This window comes from Triplophysa rosa, linkage group LG9, assembly GCF_024868665.1.
Source record: "Triplophysa rosa linkage group LG9, Trosa_1v2, whole genome shotgun sequence".
NCBI classification, from domain to species: Eukaryota; Metazoa; Chordata; class Actinopteri; order Cypriniformes; family Nemacheilidae; genus Triplophysa; species Triplophysa rosa.
In genome coordinates, this window is record NC_079898.1 from 19494649 (window position 1) to 19514131 (window position 19483).

The 19483-nt window shown below is 39.2% G+C and overlaps 4 protein-coding genes across 8 annotated transcripts; 1 reads left to right on the plus strand and 3 right to left on the minus strand.

Moving 5' to 3' along the window:
- Window positions 1-231: 231 nt before the first annotated feature.
- On the minus strand, window positions 232-5859 carry golga5 (golgin A5). 2 transcript variants are annotated; one of them, XM_057341931.1, is made up of 13 exons: window positions 5697-5859; window positions 4416-5074; window positions 3864-4076; window positions 3494-3713; window positions 3176-3299; window positions 2684-2887; window positions 2438-2605; window positions 2024-2152; window positions 1780-1878; window positions 1416-1638; window positions 1158-1263; window positions 994-1057; window positions 232-905 (listed from the first exon to the last, which is right to left on the minus strand). In XM_057341931.1, the coding sequence occupies exons 2-13, from the start codon at window positions 5065-5067 to the stop codon at window positions 825-827; spliced, it is 2283 nt and encodes a 760-aa protein (XP_057197914.1). In that variant the 5' UTR covers window positions 5068-5074; window positions 5697-5859; the 3' UTR covers window positions 232-824. The 2 variants fall into 2 exon arrangements, with proteins under 2 accessions (XP_057197914.1, XP_057197913.1); XM_057341930.1 differs by having other exon boundaries at window positions 4416-5108.
- A 465-nt stretch (window positions 5860-6324) lies between these two features.
- rtf1 (RTF1 homolog, Paf1/RNA polymerase II complex component) lies at window positions 6325-13573 on the minus strand. The gene is made up of 18 exons (XM_057341932.1): window positions 13441-13573; window positions 11741-11851; window positions 11067-11217; window positions 10702-10906; window positions 10484-10601; window positions 10288-10399; window positions 9997-10138; window positions 9673-9850; window positions 9406-9488; window positions 9238-9325; window positions 8874-8981; window positions 8696-8773; window positions 8446-8567; window positions 8301-8358; window positions 8144-8221; window positions 7952-8050; window positions 7757-7871; window positions 6325-7360 (listed from the first exon to the last, which is right to left on the minus strand). Exons 1-18 carry the CDS (start codon window positions 13522-13524, stop codon window positions 7254-7256), a joined length of 2037 nt encoding a protein of 678 aa, XP_057197915.1. The 5' UTR covers window positions 13525-13573; the 3' UTR covers window positions 6325-7253.
- Window positions 13574-13736: 163 nt separating this feature from the next.
- ndufaf1 (NADH:ubiquinone oxidoreductase complex assembly factor 1) lies at window positions 13737-15614 on the plus strand. Of its 3 annotated transcripts, none has more exons than XM_057341963.1 (5): window positions 13737-14027; window positions 14237-14801; window positions 14963-15148; window positions 15265-15339; window positions 15474-15614. In XM_057341963.1, exons 2-5 carry the CDS (start codon window positions 14283-14285, stop codon window positions 15612-15614), a joined length of 921 nt encoding a protein of 306 aa, XP_057197946.1. In that variant the 5' UTR covers window positions 13737-14027; window positions 14237-14282. The 3 variants fall into 3 exon arrangements, with proteins under 3 accessions (XP_057197946.1, XP_057197948.1, XP_057197945.1); XM_057341965.1 differs by having other exon boundaries at window positions 13738-13880; XM_057341962.1 differs by having other exon boundaries at window positions 13739-14052.
- Window positions 15615-16345: 731 nt separating this feature from the next.
- Window positions 16346-19389, minus strand: nusap1 (nucleolar and spindle associated protein 1). 2 transcript variants are annotated; one of them, XM_057341955.1, is made up of 12 exons: window positions 19231-19389; window positions 18946-19005; window positions 18700-18834; window positions 18413-18590; window positions 18169-18252; window positions 17825-17937; window positions 17640-17681; window positions 17309-17469; window positions 17064-17227; window positions 16839-16961; window positions 16584-16689; window positions 16346-16459 (listed from the first exon to the last, which is right to left on the minus strand). In XM_057341955.1, the coding sequence occupies exons 1-12, from the start codon at window positions 19303-19305 to the stop codon at window positions 16372-16374; spliced, it is 1329 nt and encodes a 442-aa protein (XP_057197938.1). In that variant the 5' UTR covers window positions 19306-19389; the 3' UTR covers window positions 16346-16371. The 2 variants fall into 2 exon arrangements, with proteins under 2 accessions (XP_057197938.1, XP_057197937.1); XM_057341954.1 differs by having other exon boundaries at window positions 17309-17472.
- Window positions 19390-19483: the final 94 nt, after the last annotated feature.

A 19483-nucleotide genomic window follows, 5' to 3' on the forward strand; every position in this document is an offset into this window, starting at 1 on the left:
TGGGAAGCAGTTGGAAAAGTGTTTAACAGATACACAATTCTTAAAAGCTAAATAACACATCTGATAACTAATAAAACAATGGAGTAAAAAGTTAATAAATTAGGGCTGCAACTAACGATTGTTTTTTCGACTAATCAGATTTTTATAATTAAAACGTTTTATACAATTGTATAATTAATGTATTATATAATTACGTTTTATTAAAAAAAACTTCAACTAATATTTTGGCACAATGCTTTATTGAATAATTCAGCTCAAAATGTTTACCTAACTTGAGGACCATGAATACATTTTTATAAAATGTACACATATCTGTTACCTTTATATTCTAGTCATAAAACACAGCAGTGACCATTCAAACTGATGTTGTACTTGTTAATATTTATTAAGAGAAATCTGCTTTACAGTGTTAGGAAATACAATCGGTTGTTTACTGTAACAAAAATAATGAATAAATCTTCATGATGTAAGAGATGAATAAAAGAAAGGAGAATCTTATTTGAATAAAACAACGTATTTAAATTGCACCTTAAATATTATATCCTGCTCTTAACACACGCACCACACTTTACTGGAAGCATTCAATCATGTATTTGGGCCAAGACAGAAAAGAGATGAAAATTAATTTAAAAAAACAAGTGAGAGAGAGAGAAAGATCAAAGGTGAGCAAGACAGAAAGCTGCCCAACATGGCATGTCTGTGCAAACTGTAGGTATCAGCTCAAACGTAAATACGCATTGAGCCACTAAACAGCAGCCCGAAATTTCCTAAAATGTCACTTTTATTAATCAGTAACCGTTTATTATGTGTTATTAGAAAGTCCTTTATCTCCCATCAGGATGATTGTGGTGCATCTCTGGTGTATATGTTAAGAGGACAATCATTACCCAAAGGTGAAGTAGTGCCTGGAAAAAACAAACAATCATATACAAACATATATAAAAACAAACAAACAAAACACATTTACCCTAAAAGATCCCTTGATGTACTCACCATATATATAATAACAAAGACCCTGGCCATTGGATAACGTCTAAGAAAGATTCCAAGACGTATACTAAAGGAAACAGAAAACATACAAGCACGTATTTTCTGTCAGGACACTGTAAAATAAATATAATGGTAAGCATCCAAAAAAGTTTGCAGGGATTTGTCACCTGAAACGGTCGATGGTGCTGGCCGCTTTACGGACCTTCCCATACACTCCTGTCCCAGGGCCATCTGCATCACTAAACAGGATTGGTGTGTTTCTCTGCCTAGTGCCTTCAAAAACAGTAACAAATAATACAAATTAGGAGAAGCTATTTTAGTCAAATACACTGAACAACGACTCAAGCTCAGGTAAGGCAAATTTACAGTATACAAATCTCATAAATCCAATCCTCCCACAATTTCCCATGATGCAATGCACTTACCTGGTCCCTCTACTGCAGCCATGTTAATGTGTGATCCGCTGTTTTGACCGCCCTGAAGGCTCTTCAGTTGCTGTTCCAGTCTTTCCAACTGAAAGACTAGTGAATTCTTCTCTGTGCCCAGGGCTTCCAACATGGTCTGCTTCTGAATCAGTGTCTCTGTCAACTGATGCAAACGGCCCTCCAGTTCTGCCTGACTGTTGTTGCTCAGAGCCTTATTGGTCAGCTAGAAAAGGTAAGTGTAAGTCGTTTTTACAAAAGAACTAGTATTGTGGAATTCAGAATATAAATTCTGAAAACTTTCTGAAATGTTTTTTATCCTTGTATCACTTATCCAAATGTTTCCTTATGAATACGTTAGAGGTACCTGGTTTCTAAGCTTCTGGATCTCATCCTCACGATCTTTGACACGGCCCTGCAGGGTGATTTTAGTGCGGTGATGCTCTTCCTCAATGTACTGCAGTTCCTGTAGTAAAAATATGCACATAGATATTCACTCATTATGCAATATTTCATCTTATTTAAAAAAAAAAAAAAAAAAAAAACCTCCGTCCAAAAATACCGAATGGCACTAGACTCAGACAATGAATGCGGTTTTCTCTTTAATGTACCTGTTTGCATCTCTCCAACTCGGCCTCTATTTCCTGTTTGGCTCTGATGTGCTGGGCTTGTTGTTCCTGTACTTCTGCCAGTTGTTCTCTCCAGTTCTCTGTCTCTGTGAGCGCTAGGGTTTCCAGATCCTAAAGGAAAAAGAGAGAAGGAAATGTAAACTTGCAGTGCTTATATCTGCATCTGTTATCTGGCTGGCCTGGGTAAGTATGTGATTTTGACAATTAGAATTTTCCTTATTTAATTGAAAAAGTTCAAACTATCTACAATAATACATATTACCGTTTTAGCTATATCACCCAGCTTCTGTATGTATGTTCCTCTATATGTGAGAGTACATTTCATCCATATGTTTAGGCATATCTGTCTTTTTGAATCTATATCTATCTATGATGTGTGTGCATCTGTATGTGCACCTGTATCTCTGTCCGTAAGCTTTGTATCTGGCCCTGTAGTTTTTGAATCTCATCTCTTTGCAGCTCTTTCTCATGTCGTAGCTCCTCGAGTTCAACACTGGCCCCGGCTCCCTCCATCACCTCAAGACCTGAGCCCTCCTTCAGACTGTTGATCAGCTTCTCTTTTGACTAGACAAAACAACACAGTCAAAATCCTTCGTACACCTATTAAACAGAAACAAAGCATGAAAATAAAGAGAAAGAGACCTGTAATATACGTGAGGCTTTGTTTTTGTAGTCCTGCAGCTCTTGTTTGGCGTACTCTGCTGTGGAGCGTGCGCTCTTGAGCTGTTGCTGAAATTCTTCGGCTCTCTGTTTCTCGTCCGTCACGCGGCGCTCTGCGTTCGTTAGCGACTCGGCCAACGTCTGACGTTCCGCCTCCACCTTCGACAACCGTGTCGCAAACTCATTCTGTGGAAAACGTACATGTTAACTACGATTCGCATCTTTAGTTGCGAACAGGAGATGTATCTTTTGTTTTTCCTAAAAGAGTAAATCAATAGCTAACTATGATAACTGGGTTTTGTCTTCCCCATGCTAAACCCCACCTCCTGTTTAACATTTATTTCCATATGCATCTACATTTAACAGCATCAAACAAATCTGTATGTCTAGCATATGTCTAAGAAAAGAGAGTTTACATCACAGCATAACATACACATAGTGTTTATTTGTAAGTGTATGTGTGTATGGACTCACCTGCATCTGTCTGTAGCTCTCTTGCTCCCTCTTCAGTGCAGCATCTGCATCTCTCACTCCTTCCTGTAGTGTCTGTAAAGCCTGAGAATGAAGACTGCTACCCTCGCTGTGGTCCTGGAGGATCCTAAAAACACACCGCAGCATAGAGATTTGTTTATTAACAAAAGTGAAGGCATGAGGACAAAACTGGAAAGAGAGTCATAAATCTAAATCGAAGTCTTACACTACCATATCCATTTTCCCATGATGCTTTTCACACAGTCCCCATATAAACCATCAATATTTATCTGTTTACGTTGACTTGTCACTGATACCCACCTGATTCTCTCGCTCTGTGCTTCTTCAAGAGCCGAGCTTCGAGCTTTCAGTAGCTGATCTGCCTCGTCCAGTCGCACCTTTAGTACCGCCAGCTGACCGTCTTTCGCAGACAGAGTTTCTGTGAGATCATCAACCTGCGATCTCAGCTCCCGAACTGTGCGATCAGTGCGAGACTGGTCCGAGTTCCATTTGTCGGCACGACCTCGGGCAAGATTCACTTCTGCAAGAGAATATACTATAAGTTTTTCCCGAGATTCTCTGCTCACATGCAAGGGTGCAACTATAATATATGAGCCTGTTAAATGACAAAGGCACAATTGAGTTCAATAAGTACTTCAACTGACAAATCAGAAATCTTTTTTTGTCTCACCCTCCTGCATTTCTTTGGCTCTCTGGATCAGAGATGCCATCTCCTGGTTAAGAGAAGAGACTTCATTGCGCAAAAGCTGGTTCTCAAGGCGAAGGCTGGAAATCACCTGCTCTTGGCCCTGCTGCTGCAGCTGGTCTGGGGGTGGGAATCCCGGTGTTGTCTGGGGCTCTGCAGGAGCTTCCATCTCTAAATTCAGACTCTCTGGAGCCTCAGCTGGGCATGACATGGATTATAGATGTTCAAAAAGAAAGAACCATATTAGTCCAAACAAGTACTGCAGCTATAGTGTGCATCTAAAAACTGTTGAGCTGCCTTAGTTAGGATTATAGTTTAACATACAACTAGAATAAGCAGCTCATATCGCTTCTCTGGCATTACCCTGTAATGGCCAAACATGTTTGGAATTACAAAAAGAGAAAACAACTGAATTTCCCAAGATGGTCCCAGTTTGGTTGGCTTTAAAAGGGTGCGAGTGTGTGCATTAGTGCACACAGAAATCATGCTTTCAGACCCCTAAAAAGAAAAAACACAATATGTTGAAATCATTTGTACCATTGCTGTGATCTCTTGTGGAGCCATCCTCTGTTTTAACGCTGTGTGAACTGTTAGAAAGCGAGCCGATGCTGGAATTTCTGGAAAGGCCCTGTGTGGACGACGGGGTTGCTGTGACAGAAGAGCCCATCTGGAGATCACCGGCAACAGAAGTGGGGGGCACCTGGGGCTGATTTAACCCTCCTGCAGGGCCTAACACTATAGACACTGTTTCTCTCCTGACCTCCTTTCTTTCACTTTGAGGTGGATCTGAACTGTTCAGAAAGTCAAAGAGCAAGTCATCATTCACTTCGGGCTTTTTGGGCCGCACAAAGCTGGACGAAGCCTTGCTGCTAGAGCCCAAAGGTGTAACGCTGGAGACATTAGCTGTACCAGCCAAAACAGTGGCTTTGGATTTCTTTATGTTCCCAGCGGCTGCAGATATAAACCCTGCTGTGCCATGGGACGAGGTGGAGACGGAGTCCTTTTGCTGTTGGTCACGGGTGGAGCTGTAATCTGCAGAGTTGTACTGTATTGAATCTGTGGTGTCAGGGCTGTTGTAGGGGAGGGAGGACTTGCGCGCTGACTGTTTGATCAAAGCACTCGCTGCACCCTGGTCCACTTTATTCAGTAAGTCCTCTGCCTTCCCGGCAAGATCAGCAAACCAAGACATCCTGATCCTCTGGAACAAAACACATATACAGTGCTTGCACCCTAAATAAACGAGTGATATATTCAATGATGTGAAAGTGTGCAGACACTTTCTATGTAAACATGAGCTGAAAAACCCAACCCTTAAAGCATACTAGATCCCTTTTTAGAGCCCTTTTATAGATCTATGAATGTTACAGTCATTCATTTGTGTATAAAATGTGTTAAATAAATAGATTTGCCTTGCCTCCATCCATAAACCTTTAAACTGCTCTCATACATATGCATTTTATTTAGCATGTCAAACCTGATTATCAATTTTATAAAAGACCACAAAATCGGCAGTTTTATTCTGTTCTTCTTAGTTCTTGCTATTTATTTTAGTACACGATATGTTTACATATTTGCGTCCAAATCTACACACGCTAACGTTACTTAAACTTATCATACATTACAAACATATTAAACTCATGCCAGCTTCCCCTGTTTTATCGATATCTACTACGGTACGCTCATATACAAATATTATAGCAAATAAAAACTGGTAAAGTAAATTCTCAAACATGATGACAGTAAACTGATAGGCAGCACCAAGTAGGCTTTATGTCTTCTGCTCATATTATTGCATTAAAGGTCATATTTTATCAGTACCTGGAGGGGCTCCGGTCTCTCAAGAAGCTGAAAATAAATGTTGCAGGGGCATGTCTGGAGAAATATCAGAGGAAAATGTCTAAGGGTATGTAAATGTCTTATTGCTGACTGTTTTTATCCTGCTGCTCATTCTGATCCAGTCCGACGTGGACCAGGAACTACACGAAGGACCCACAACAGTGCGCCCAGCGCGCTGCCTGACTGTAAATGCTGCTGCATATGGCCTCTGCTTGCAAAGCAAACGCTCTCTAAAAGCACAAGTGCACTATTAATTCAAACGTTTCAAAATACAAAGGCTTTTAGTCTTAATATATCAATCCGATTTACTTATTAATTCCCATGTAAAAAAAATCATGAGAGTGCGCTCTCATTCCTTTTCACTGTATTCTAGTTTATGCCTGTTAACGGTTTAACGTTAACTAGTTTATGTGCAGCCCTGCTGGAAAAAAACAACTAAAACCCAATTCAGCTGTTTTAGAGGGGTTTTGATCACTTTCTAGCTGGTCAGGTTTGAAGACCATTGACCCACTGGCCAGGCTGGTAAGACCATGGTTTTAGCTACAGTATTTTATCTGTAAAGTTGACCAAAAACAATATAACGGTTTAAAAAGTAAATACACAAAAACAATTTGTATGAAACAGTTCCTCCTTTAATCAGCCACACTCACTCAAAATCGCTTATTTACAAGGCATGCCACATCAATACAGAACTGACTAAAAGACATCATCAATAATTAATGACCAATAATAACACTTACATCAGCTCTTAGACAGAGGGATGTGAAAGAAAAAGAGAAAACAAAAAGATACAGAAATGCATCATTTTTTGTCCATGTCAGACGTGTTTATTCGATCATTTTCTTAACGAAGCAAACATTTTTCTGTAGGGAGTGTGATGTTATTGGTCACTCTCAGACTCCCCATCTGATTGGTCAGCCACTCTAAGCCAGCAAGTACAGAGCTGTCATAACCCATTAAACATGGACTGGAAAATTCAGAGCTTTTTCAAAGACAAAGTAGGGCAGACCGAATCACATTATTCAAAACAAACAACATCTTTCAAAATAAAAAACCCAAGATTTGTGTTCATTTTTATAGTGTCCTTTGAGATCTGAGAGGAAGAGAATGTGCTTCATACATCAGTATGAAAAGGAGAATCAAAGGAGATAATGCAATTCTGTTCTCACGTCTGCACACATTGTAATTAACACAGATGACTTTTCATCTCAGAGTCCCCATTTACAGGACAAAACCTGAAAGTTCAGTATTCACGAATATTTTCTCTCGCATACATGTGAAACAATCATACAAGTACTCTAAGCTTCATACTTTCTGTGATCAGGCAAACATGAACACACACACAATCTCTGACACACTCAGTCTTAAAGGTGTACACTTACTATGTATCATACATATCCACATACTCGCACACTTTCCCATACACACTCACACACACACACACACACACACACACACAGGGGGTGGCCACAGCTTTATACCCCCAGCACAGGTGGCCAATCATGCAGGGGAAGATAAAAATATAGGCGGAGTTAGAGATCAGATGAGTCCCCGTCTTTTTTTGTAGTCCTCCAAGTTAAGAGACCGACGTGGAGCTCCATCTTTAACAGGCAATGCATTCGAACTTACTGCCAGGGACTTTGCTTCTGTGGAGGATATATAAAACAAATTCAAAGATCATTTAAAATAGAAATTTTAAAAGCAATGTTCTGTTTAACACAAAAGAAGATATTTTAAAGAATGTAGTAAAGCAAACTGGGGCACTTTTGACTACTATTGTATTTTTTGCATTGCCATTTTTCCTATTACGGTAGTGAATGGTGACCAAGAACTGTTTGGTTATAAGCATTCTTCTAAAAATCTTTCTCTCTGCTCATCAGAGCAAAGAAATTTATACAGATTTGGAACAACTCGAGGGGTGAGTAAATGATGACAGAATTTTTATTTTTGGGTGAATTGTCTCTTTAAGCCGCCACGTACATTAATCACAGACCAGAGAAGTAGGTATTTGGAACCAGTAGGTCAATTTGAATCATACTCACCAGCATTGGGAACCTGTAGGTCGATTTTCACGTCAAAGTCGTGCACTTTGAAAAGGTCCTCTGAGAGGTCACTGTTTGGCTTAGTAACATCTTTGTCTTTCTGGCTGGTCTGGCCCTGAGAAATAAACGTTATACACTGTTAAAGGTGAATTCTGGGTCAGAACAGCATCGTGTTGCTTTAGGTTTGTGTGTTACCTGTTTGTTAGCTTGCTGGCTGTTGTCCTGGCCTGAGCCTGAACCGTATTTCTGGTTAAGATGAGCCAGAATAGCAGCGTGGACTGAGGGATCTCTTGCCTAGGAAAAAATAAGAATGAAAAATAAGAATGAGTAAAGAAGTTCAGAGCTGACATTTTGTCTCAATGTGAATAGAATAGATGTAGGACTTACATTGGACACCATGGTCGGTTTACACTGCCTTCTGGTAAACGGATCCATCTGTTGGTTCTTGGCGTTCTGTCCCTCTGCCTGAGAAACAATTAAGGCATTTCAGATTCCAGAATCATCTTTTAGATTGCAGAATCTCAAAAACCAGCCTGACACTTACCACCAGAGCCTTCTCAGATTCCACAATGTTCCAACTCCGATTCCTCTGGTTGATATAGCTGGAGAGAAAAGAATGGAAACTTAATTATGAAAATGAGAGATGAGAGGGTTTGTGTCTGTGTTCATGTATAATGTGCGCTTCTGACCTGATGGCAGAGATGTTTTTGGTTCTTTGTCGGTCAAGTGCTTCTGCCCTCTCCTCGAGCTCATTCAACTCATCCTGCAGTACTTTGACCTTCTCTCCATCACCGCTCTCCTCAGCCATGGCCTGTACAAACATGTTACACAGAATTAGCAAAGAATAACATTATGATCAACAGTAAAGGCCATAGGCATGTACATTATCAGACACACGTCAATGAGAAACGTGTGTTAATGGATGTGAAACATTACAACCTTCTCCTTGAGAAGTTGCGTTTTCTTCATAGCGTAGTTTGGTGGTGCCTTTCGGAATCTGTCTTTCTCTTTGACAATCTGTAAAAATAAACACACATTATTATTACATTGATGAAAATAGTAATCATTACAATTCATTGCATTAAGGTCAACAGGAAATGACATCATTGGGACTTACATCTTCAATGTCTTTGTCATTAAATTTGTAGTTAACCGCCTCTTTAATGGACTGCTCTTTCTTGCTGATCTCATCCAGAGTAGGAAACTGCATTCCTGCAACAAACATCTATGGACCGGTAACAGTTACCAAAGTTACTACTGGATACTGCAATACTGCAAACCTAAGATTGTCAATCCTAGCAAATAGGATGAACTAAATTCAACCCCAAATTAAAATCTGCCAAAATAAACAAGTTGACAAAGTTATTGTTAAAACACAAAATGAGAAATGAAAACCCTAACTAGTGCATATTTCTAGGTTTAATTTCCACCTGTTAAACAATATCATTATTTGTTCCATTAGATTCACATTTCAAACTCACCGCCTCTTTCCATTTCATAAACTCGCTTTCGGTGAACTCCTGATTGGACACAAACTCAAGTCTGAACACTCGTGTGTCATTTCCATGTCTGGAAACACAAGCAGGCAAACAGATCAGTGATTGAGCACAAAGAGCAGAGATGACTGAACAGATCAACAGCTTATTTACCGGAGCTGAAGACCTTTATTTGTCCGTGTGGACCCGAGCTGATAAATTTTAGCCGTCTCCACCACATCAATGATTTCAGCCACCTGAAACCAAATTCTAATTTAGAAATTCACTGACACTAAATATTTAACTATTCAGGCATTTAACGTTACATCCTGATATCACGAAAAATATTTTTTGTGGCGCTTATAAGATTCTGGTAATAAATAACTTTAGAAAAGGAAAAAAACAACGAAAAAAGAGAAGAGAGTTTCATTTTACACTGACCCGATAAACAGGCTTGCTGCTGCTGTTTCCAATGCCAATCCGCACAAAACAACCAGTAACAGTTTTAGCAAAAAACGGCATGTGACACCAGCGTTCCAGCTTGTGCCGGGACAGCCGAATTCGATTCAGCTCATCTGGTAATGACACCGGCTGGGATTTGGGTGGAGCCTCTTCTTTCCTGAAGCACAAGAAGTGATTATAAACATGCTAATTACATGTGAGTGAAAAATTACACCAACAATAAGGCTTTTTTATGATTCTCTCTATGGGCATGGGATTTTTATGTTTAATTGTCAGAAAACTAACGTTGTCTCTAATACTTACTCCTCCTCTTCATCAAAAGATGAAGATCTTGAGCTGCGGTCACTCTTTACTGAAGACTTGTCGTCATCATCTTCCTCCTCTTCTTCATCATCTGAGTAGACCTCACTCGTCTTCAGTGGTTGCCTTTTGGCTAAGAGCTCAGCTGAAAGGCCAAAGGTTATAAATCAGAGTCTGCTACCAATCTGCTTACTAAATACTGCACAATATATTCTAAAAACAATAAGAGAAATAGTAAGCGTGTACAAATTTATTCTCAATTTACAGATGCAAGACAATCTGTGAGAAAAGTACCAGTTCTGTTTTTCCTCTTCTCTCTTTCAGCCTTCAACTCTTCCATGGCCTGTGACTTCTTGTCCAGCTTCTCATCTCTCTTGATCCGTCTCTCTTTATTATGGGACATCACCTGTATTAACATACAAACACGTGTAAAAACCCATGTTTGTCTTTCTATTAAAGAATGAGTATGCTGGCATCATGGTTTACTCACCACCTGAGTGTCGGGGACCTGAGACTGTTTTCTCTTCTCTTGCTCCTCCTCTTGTTTCTTCTTCTTCTCTTCTTTTTCCTTCTTCTTTGCTGTCTTCAGTTTCTGCTTGATTTCAAACCTGGGAGAGAAACACATTGTCAAGACGGGATTTTGATTTTTTTTCTCATAACATGCTTAAATATTAGGATAATATCTAAGGAGCTTGAATCTCTTTTCACCTCCTTTTGAGAACTTCTCTCTTCTCTATTCGGTTGAACAGCTCCTGTTCTCTCTCTTTTTCCGTCATTTGCTCCAAACGGGCTCTGTCTTCTTCATCCCCCATAAGATCATCGCCATACCCATCCCGGAAAACCTCGTCCTCTGAGGAAGAATCCGAATCCGAACTGGAGGATGAGCTGTTACTGTCGGAGTCTGACACCTCACCTTTAGAATCAGCAAGGAGAATCAATTTGCTTATTTGACTTCATTTCAAGTAGAGATTATTTTTCCAGTTTTAGTCTCTTACACAAAAAAGCAAGAGGACAACAAGGTTGTGAACTACAAACAGTTCTGGCACAGATGCACAGCATGACCGTTGTCTTACCCTCCTCTGGAGCTGAACTCTCTGCTGAACTGTCTCCATTTGAGCTTCCGGATGAAGCCGCTTTGCCCTTTTGTTTCTTGATCACGTTCTTCTTTTCTGGGCCTTTGCTCAGCTTCCCCTTCTTTTTGGTTTTAGTGCCTCCAACGGTCCACTAACAGATTAAAACATATCCTAATTATGATTCATTTAAAAATATTTCTAGATAACTGTTTACTAACAGAAAAGGGTTTTTTGAAACTATGAAGCCTGCAAGATTTTAAGGGATGTATGAAATACAGAGAAGAGCAGTGTAAAACATTTAAACTGATTAGATTATTCAATGCCATAGCAAGCTTAGGGGCTTTATCAAAAACATTCACACACACAGTCAGACAGCCAACGTAGTAACACCATAATAATTACGCATTTTAGCCAAATAAAGAAAGAACAGAATATAAGCAAAGCAACAGAGCAGCGACTTTACTGGTAGTAATCAAAATTAAACTAATGGCAATTAATTGTCAGATCACATTTTCTAAGACAGAGCAGGCCAAGATATCACTGTACAATTTTTTTTAAAGAATTACATCATTCACACAGGTCTGACCATGTGGCTCAAGCAAATGATTTTACAATTTAAATAGCCAGGGCTTCAAAAGTCAGCACCTACTTTAAATAAAGGCAAAGCGTCATACCTCATCATCGCTGTCCGATGTCTCTGAATCTGTGGAGGCTGCAGGTTTGCTAACAGGCTCTTCTTGTTCCTCAGAATCCACACGCTTTCTCTTGGCAAGAGAAAGCAGTTCCTAGAGATAAATTAATGACAGTTATCCTCTGAAGGTGTATGCCATGTGATGTGATTGACTTATAAAGGGTTAATGTGGGCCATTTTTTGTTTTCTGCATGTTGTTATCATATATTGAATATTTATGATGTCCTGCCCCAAACTTATGCCAACTTCGTGATGTTGGGCCCAAGCTGCCACACTCAAAACCTCAGAGTAGGTGGATCCCCTTTCTAATTACAACACAACATGCTAACCTGACGCTTCCATATCTACACTACTCTGCAAATTGTGTTTACATTTCAAAGCACTTTCAGGGCAAGTGTGCTAGCATAATTACTGCTGTAGTATTATTAAGAAGTCACAAAAAGCATGAACTTGCATAGCAGTCAGGGTCTGTGTGTTCCTGGCAGAGTGGTTACTTGTGTTCTAGTACTCCAGGATAAAATTAGCACGTGACACAGAGGGATTTGGGATAGTTTTAACACAAAACTCTCGATGCATGACAAACTATCTGATTAAACATGGTCTACTCATCTCAACGCACAGAGAAATGTCAAAACGGAGGGTTACAAACATGGCAGTCTATGGGTAATTTATGTATTAAGTGTTTATGAAATTGAATCCTGCGCTTGCTATATTAAAAGACAGAGAAACAGAACAGCTGTATGGGTGTCAGTATTCACTTGTTGTGTTTGTGTTGTGCTCTGCTTGCGTGTTAGCGGGCTAGCTCTAATTTGTCAACACCACCTAACTGAAAACAACTAGAAGCGCACGTGTTGTTGTTCTGTGGCCAATACAGCACTGCCTCAAGGGGCACCAAACTGCCCAAACGAAGCCTTTTAATGATAAACTTTCAATTTTTCATAATATTATTCTAAAGGTGTTTTCATAATGCATAATGCATTCTGTACCGTTATCAATTGTTAAACACGTAACAATTATTATCAAAATGCATGCTTATAGCTATGTCAAAACAGGTAAAGATCAAACAAATTATAAATTCTTCTTGGAGAAAGCAATGCAATATACGCTGTTTCTACCTACATAATACTTTGTGTACCTCCATGTTCATTATGTAAGAATTATATTTACATGTTAAAAGTAAAAAACATGTATAGCCATGTCAAAACAGCACGAGCCTAAAACAAATATAAACGGTGTTTATGTACAATGAGCCACCAAATTTTATTTTCCTGTCACGTGACCTTCAACGAACCTATCAAAATGCCGTACTCCGGGCTGGCTAGAGTCTCTCTCGATCCGCTCTAGGTTCTCGTCATATTTCTACAGCTACAATCGAAATAGAACTTTAGCCGCGGCAGCGTGACGTCATGAAACAGAACAGAATCTAAACTGGCGCGGACACTTTTGTGAAGCTAAAACGCCTGTGTGCTACAGACGCCAATATAAAAACATATAAAATATCCCAATTTAAGGTTAAATGGTCCTACAACCAAGGCGACGTGACCATACAGGGCCCAGCTAACCAGCTAGCTCTACCACTTCACTTAGCATGGTACTTCAACATACACAAACAGTTATGACATCTTAGCGCCTCGCCAAAACAACAATGCTTTTGGATCAATCTCGCATGCATGAGATTCCTACCTGATCCAAATTATCATCGCTTGCACTATCCTCCGAGTCGGAGTCAATCACAACCCGACCTTTCCGTTTCTTTACATTCACCATGGTTAGCTGCCTGGCTCCCCTGTGTGTGTATGTGTGTGTTTAAACAGCAGCGCCGTACTCCTCCACACAAAGGCGCTAGAGCGGCACTGCGCATGCGCACACGCGCACTCCAATAAACATGATCAGATATAGTTTATCAGGAAAGAGTTGCAACAAATAACTACACATAATGTTCACATAAAAATTAGGGGAACATTCTGTTTTATTTATTCGTTAAGAAATCGGTTGTTACGAGCAATTGCGAGTGCTGCTGTCAGTAGGACCGTAAACACGGGTGCATGTTTCGGAAGGGAACAGATTATATGACGGACTGCGATGGCGCATGTTTCATCTGAATGGTCAAATGTCACAAAGAAGTATTTGTTTTTAAACCAGTATTTTAACTTTTGTTTAACGCTTTTCGTATTTATAGCATAGATAAAAGCATAGTCTATCTGTCATGCATACATTTTATTACTTTTGCATTTGGTTTACTTTCTTGTTAATGTCAGGGTCTATAAGAGGTCATTATTCTTAATGGATATTGTAGTAAGTGTATATGTGTACATGTTTGTAACAAAATTGGATTATATTAGCTTTTTAAATGTAAATTGAACCACAGTCTTGCTCTTTATATGGCTAATATTTGGATTAGTGAATAATTTGTAGCCAGCAGATACACAAAATCTCTATGACTAATATGAAAAGGCATACATTGTTTTCTTTTTATCAGGAGTCCTGTGCATGTCTGATCTGGTTACAAAGGGACACAAGAGCAAATGGCTTTATCAAGAACAACATTCAAAACTCTGTTTGGAATTCCTCGTGTCATTTACAGACAGCCTCTGTCATTTCCTTCAACATCACCCTCCTCGTGTATACTGAGCACCAGGGGTGCCTATGAACGAGATTACAGGAGACCAGGCCAGGCTCCGGACACCCGCTGGCCCTGGCAAAAGATACGCTTTGACTTCTCCAAAGGTGTGGAAGGTATCAGAAAGCATTTCGGGCTATTGAAGGATGAGTTTGTAAATCGCTGGACTGGGCCAGAAGGAAAGCCTTTAATAAATCATATGTTGGAGCAGACCCAGGTCCAGTGGGAATTCCGTGGACCGGAAAGTCTGAATCAGTGGATTGTGTCATCTGATCAGGAGATTGGGGGCCATAGTGCAGCATATATCAAGACGGGAAGGAACAACACCACCTGTTTTCTTTATGGGATGTTGTGCTCCACGCCTCCCCGTGATGGAGAGACAAGATACAGTGGATACTGCACGATGCGATCCAAACAACCACTGGTCAGTGCTGAGATTGAACATTTCTCTGTTATACACAATCTGATCCTTTTCTAATCACTTTAATTGTATTCACGTTAAGAGGATTTTTTTTGTTTGTGTGCAGTTTTAAATTGATGAGAAATTAAGTGTAGTTTGACCTTTCAATATTCCTTTCCCTTCAGGGCTCATTTGACCGAAAAAAGCACTATGATTGGTCAAATTTCAACACCTTACACATGCGTATTCGTGGAGATGGAAGACCATGGATGGTGAACATTTCAGCAGAAACCTACTTTTCTCACCAGAGAGATGACATATACAGTTACTTCCTCTACACCAGAGGGGGACCATACTGGCAAGATGTCAAGGCGTGTCTTAAAAAATTTCATCCATAAAAATCAGAACACACTTCTGTAGTTTGTAACAGTATGATACTTGAGCCATAATGCTGCTAAACTGTTAAATCTTCACTCTTTTTTTGCAGATCCCATTCTCTAAGTTTTTCCTTTCTAGTCGGGGGAGGATACAAGATGATCAGCATGCCCTCTGGTTAGACAAGGTCTGTGTCCTTGTTTTTACTTCATAATTAATCTACTCGCTGATGTAAACAGTTTTCTGTTTGTTTAACCTAAATTAGTGTATTATATTTTTAAGAATTTACAGCAAATCCCAATGTTGCTTTTGTGGTTTTAGGTTAACAGTATTGGTTTTACATTGGGAGACAAAGCAGATGGCCCATTTCAGCTGGAGATTGACTTCATCGCACTGTGTAATGACCATGCCCATACAGAGGAGTTTGCATACGAGCTTTATAAGAGAAACCCAGAGGTCTAATTGGACTAAAGAGTACTCAGGAATTACACATGAGAGCTCTGTTCTCAGTAATAAATCCAGCGTATTTGCAAGTTCCCAATGCATCCATGTTTACTGCATCATTCCTCTTCAGATGATAATATATTTATTGCTTTCAAGATGATTCAAATAGTTTGAGATTACAGAATTGTACATAATGTAATGTTCTGCTTTATTCTAAACATGTTTACTGACACATAAAATAAGACACAAAAGAACAAAATATGAATTTAAGACTATTGCTGTAACTTGAAAGTTTGTTTGACTTGGCCAATGCTATCTCTTATTTAAAGTGGTTTAGATTGGGTCATTCTATGATTTGGTAACTTAAGTTCACAGTAAAATTTATGCTATTAATTTTAAATTATTGTTCCAATCTGATTTTATTTATTTATCTAAATGGAGTAAGATCTTTGTTACCAATTTTTTTTACATACAAAGCAAAGTCTGACCTTTTTATTAGGATTATATTTATTTTCTTATTAGAATTGTAGGAATGACCCTATTACATTTTAACTAGGTGTACCAAATCTTTTTAATCATATGACACACATTAACCAGGAACAATGTTTTAAAACAGTATAAAAAGTTCATTTTCATTTAAGGTTTTTTCTCAGATGAATCAAACATCATTTTTGTCTCACCTCGTAATATACAAATTAACATTTAACTCACAAACAGCTAAAACAGGCATTTACAAAAGAGAAAAAAAAGTTACAAAGACTAAAACCCACTGGAATTATGCCATGACCAGGCCTCGTCTGGCACCCAACATCATCTCCTTCTTTTGTTTTCTGTCCTCCACCTGTCTGACACGTCGTTCCTCTCTACAAATTAATAAAGAAATTAAGTTTTTATCGACAACTAAGAAAACAGCGACTAATTAGCTGTAGGTGACTGTGATAGATAACTAATTTGAAACTGAAAAGCACAAATACTCAAGTAACTAACCTGGTTTGTACTTGGTGCTGTTTATAGTTTTTCTGATGTGAAGGAACAGTCTGAGATTTATTAAGTGTTGAACTCTCCTGTGCGGCTCCAAAAGCCTTCAGCTTCCCTATAGAAGAAAAATAAGACAAAACAAAGAATTAGCTGTCAGCAGGAAGATTTTATAAATGGATATTCCTCTTTTCACAAGGCAGCATTGGTTTTATCCTTTTTACTTTCAGCCTTTTATTCATATTTTTGTTAAGAATGCAGACGTACCTTTGTGTGGTTTGTAGGTTAATGGGCGAGAGAGACTCGCCTTAAGATCAAATGTGTTGTTCTTGGTGTTGCCTGGTGTGACTGACACACTATTGTTTCCACTGAAAACAAATGGTGTAACTCCTGAAAATAAATAAACATATTTAAACAAATTATTCGGGCATTTCAGTTATAAATAGTTATAAATATTTTAATAAGAGTTATAAATAATTCCATTACTCTTACCAGGTGTTTTATTGATCTGAGTGGTAGATCTATTAAATTCAGATTTGGAGTGAACATCAGATTTTCTCCCTGGAGTGGAGGTAAGGGGGACGAGAGGAGACATACGAGCTGGGGTCTTCACCAGTGAACGCTTGTATTCATTATCTTGAGTGGCCTTTGAGAACCTGAAGAAATAAAGCCATTACAAACAGGGGTTAGGCTGTAAAAATAAAAAACAACTAAAATGAGAAATACTGTATATTTACCGGACATTGATTTTATTTGTTGTGAGGGCAGTTGGCCTAAAGGTGGTGCTGTCCTTTAAAGCAGGTTTACTGGCAGACTGCTGAGTGAGCCTGCGTCTTTCTGGGATTTGTTTCTTTTCCTGCACTCCAGGACTGAAGAGTGATGCTCGGCTAACAGGCAGCTTCTAATGGGAAATACCATAGTTTGCTTATTCTTTAGGTCAACCTGTTTCAGACGAAACCAACTTGTCCAGCTTTTACAGACAATACAGGTCTCGCATACATTTTTAAAAGACTTAACAAAATGCCAAATATTACTATATCTTCTGTGATACAAAATCTATAGACCAACCTTTGTTTCAACAGATTTCATCAGTGTCTTTTCTGACAGAGTCTAAAACAAAGAAATGAAATAAACAACAGTAAACCTCTTGGAACTTGACACACACCAAACAACTTGAAGTGAAGCCTCAGGCACACAGACGTCTAAAATAAAAACAATTACTTGAAAGGGCACTGTACCACCCTTGTTGTTACCTTTAGTTCCTTGACAGAATTTCTCAGCACCTCCATTTGTATGTTCTTTCTCTGGACATAAGAATCGATTGACTCCATCTTTTTGAAGTGAGCTTCATGAAGTTTTTTAAAGTCTGGTGGAGAATGTTTTGCAAACATTATTCAGCGCTGAAAAATCAGCTTGGCACGAAGATAATGAGTACATTGCATTCGTGTTTTAAAGTCGAGCACACCATAAATAACTTATAATTAAACAGTCAACCGTCACAAAGATTCTTTCATTCCTATACATTACAGCAACTGGGAAAGTGTGTGTTTATTGTGTTTTTGTCCTTTTGTGCTTTAAGTCAGAAGGTTCTATTTACTTGGAGTTGTGGGCCGTAGAGCAGGCTTCTTCTTCATTAAACCCTCATGACGGGGGATTTTGCCTGCTGTCTTTCTCCCAGCACCTGCAGAATAAACATTTTAATTGTAACCGCTACACATACTGTATGTATATAAATTAATCACCTTGCTTTTAATGAAACTATTCATTTTCATTCTTCTGTTAGATTTATATGAAAGGTTATTCAAACACTTTTGCTGGGCTGGGCAGGATCAAAACCTCACCTTTCTCACTTGTCCGTTTGTGAGCATCTGAATTGGTGTCTCCGGTTTCTCTATTTTTCTCCAAAGTATCCTTATCAGCAGGAATTTCAGGTGGAAGTGAAGTGTCCTTGGTTGAGGACACTTTTCTTCTTTTGGAGCCACTTCGGCTCTCTTCTGTCTGTACCGGCTTCTCCTCAATCTAATGAAACACCCAACGTGAAATACCCAAGACATAGCAGGTGTGTTATTTTCAAAGATAATGAGACCACATAGTCTTCCAAATCACAAGAACATCTGTGCATGTGCACCTCAGCAGTGACTGGTGTAGAGTCGCAGAGTTTTCTCTTGACAGTTCGGCGCTTCCCTCGGCGCTCAGTCACGAACATAGCGGTGCTAGTTTCCTGCGTATCCACGGGCGCGTCCTCGTTTGGCGCATCATTCCCCTGCAAACAACACATTTCTTTCCTTTCAGGTCTGCGTGCTTTAAATAATGTGGGATAACAAAGATAAAACAGAATCATACGAGTTGTAAACCAATATTGCTAGTTACTCACGTTTTCAGGAGCCTGTTGTTGCGAGAAGTGTTGTTTCAAAGCCTTCAACAGCTTATCAGCCTTAACGTAAATTAACAAAGTTTTTACAAAAAGAGCACCCACGTTTTAAAAATCATTTAAGAAACATCAGGTTTTTATACTTGGGTATAACGATATAAATGTTGAGTTTTAAACAACATGTAAACAAGGTAACGTTAGATCAGAACTATACATGTGGAAATGCGCGTAAAACAGCAGTGCACGAGGTCCCTTAGGATCACGTTTAACTTTAGAAACTCGATTTACCTTCATATTGGCTTTCAGTCCAACCTCCTTAGCGAGGCGCTGCAATTCCACATATTTATACGAGTCCAAATCCATATCGTGAAAAGAATCCGCAGACTTATTGCAACAATATTAAATAGAACCTACGACACCGCTCGGAGATGATGTTCGGTTTGTTTAGGTGGGTTTGCCGTTTGAAAAATACCGCGTTTCAAAACAGCCCTTTCTCGCTAGATAATTGGTGGAGAAGACAATGACGACACTACTTTACATC

What these genes read in the sequence shown, in the direction of transcription:
- golga5 (XM_057341931.1), bottom strand. Translation starts at nt 5,067, where the DNA reads ATGTCTTGGTTTGCTGATCTTGCCGGGAAGGCAGAGGACTTACTGAAT. An exon ending in AGCCAAAGAAATGCAGGAGG is followed by an intron (nt 3,714 to 3,863) that starts GTGAGACAAAAA and finishes ATTCTCTTGCAG; the next exon opens with AAGTGAATCTTGCCCGAGGT. An exon ending in TCCAGAAGCTTAGAAACCAG is followed by an intron (nt 1,639 to 1,779) that starts GTACCTCTAACG and finishes TACCTTTTCTAG; the next exon opens with CTGACCAATAAGGCTCTGAG.
- nusap1 (XM_057341954.1), bottom strand. Translation starts at nt 19,305, where the DNA reads ATGGATTTGGACTCGTATAAATATGTGGAATTGCAGCGCCTCGCTAAG. An exon ending in TCAGATCAATAAAACACCTG is followed by an intron (nt 16,962 to 17,063) that starts GTAAGAGTAATG and finishes ATTTATTTTCAG; the next exon opens with GAGTTACACCATTTGTTTTC. An exon ending in AACCTACAAACCACACAAAG is followed by an intron (nt 16,690 to 16,838) that starts GTACGTCTGCAT and finishes TTTCTTCTATAG; the next exon opens with GGAAGCTGAAGGCTTTTGGA.
- rtf1 (XM_057341932.1), bottom strand. Translation starts at nt 13,524, where the DNA reads ATGGTGAATGTAAAGAAACGGAAAGGTCGGGTTGTGATTGACTCCGAC. An exon ending in CATCGGACAGCGATGATGAG is followed by an intron (nt 11,218 to 11,740) that starts GTATGACGCTTT and finishes TTAATCTGTTAG; the next exon opens with TGGACCGTTGGAGGCACTAA. An exon ending in CGCAACTTCTCAAGGAGAAG is followed by an intron (nt 8,568 to 8,695) that starts GTTGTAATGTTT and finishes ATGTTTGTACAG; the next exon opens with GCCATGGCTGAGGAGAGCGG.
- ndufaf1 (XM_057341963.1), top strand. Translation starts at nt 14,283, where the DNA reads ATGGCTTTATCAAGAACAACATTCAAAACTCTGTTTGGAATTCCTCGT. An exon ending in TGCGATCCAAACAACCACTG is followed by an intron (nt 14,802 to 14,962) that starts GTCAGTGCTGAG and finishes CTTTCCCTTCAG; the next exon opens with GGCTCATTTGACCGAAAAAA. An exon ending in ATGCCCTCTGGTTAGACAAG is followed by an intron (nt 15,340 to 15,473) that starts GTCTGTGTCCTT and finishes TTGTGGTTTTAG; the next exon opens with GTTAACAGTATTGGTTTTAC.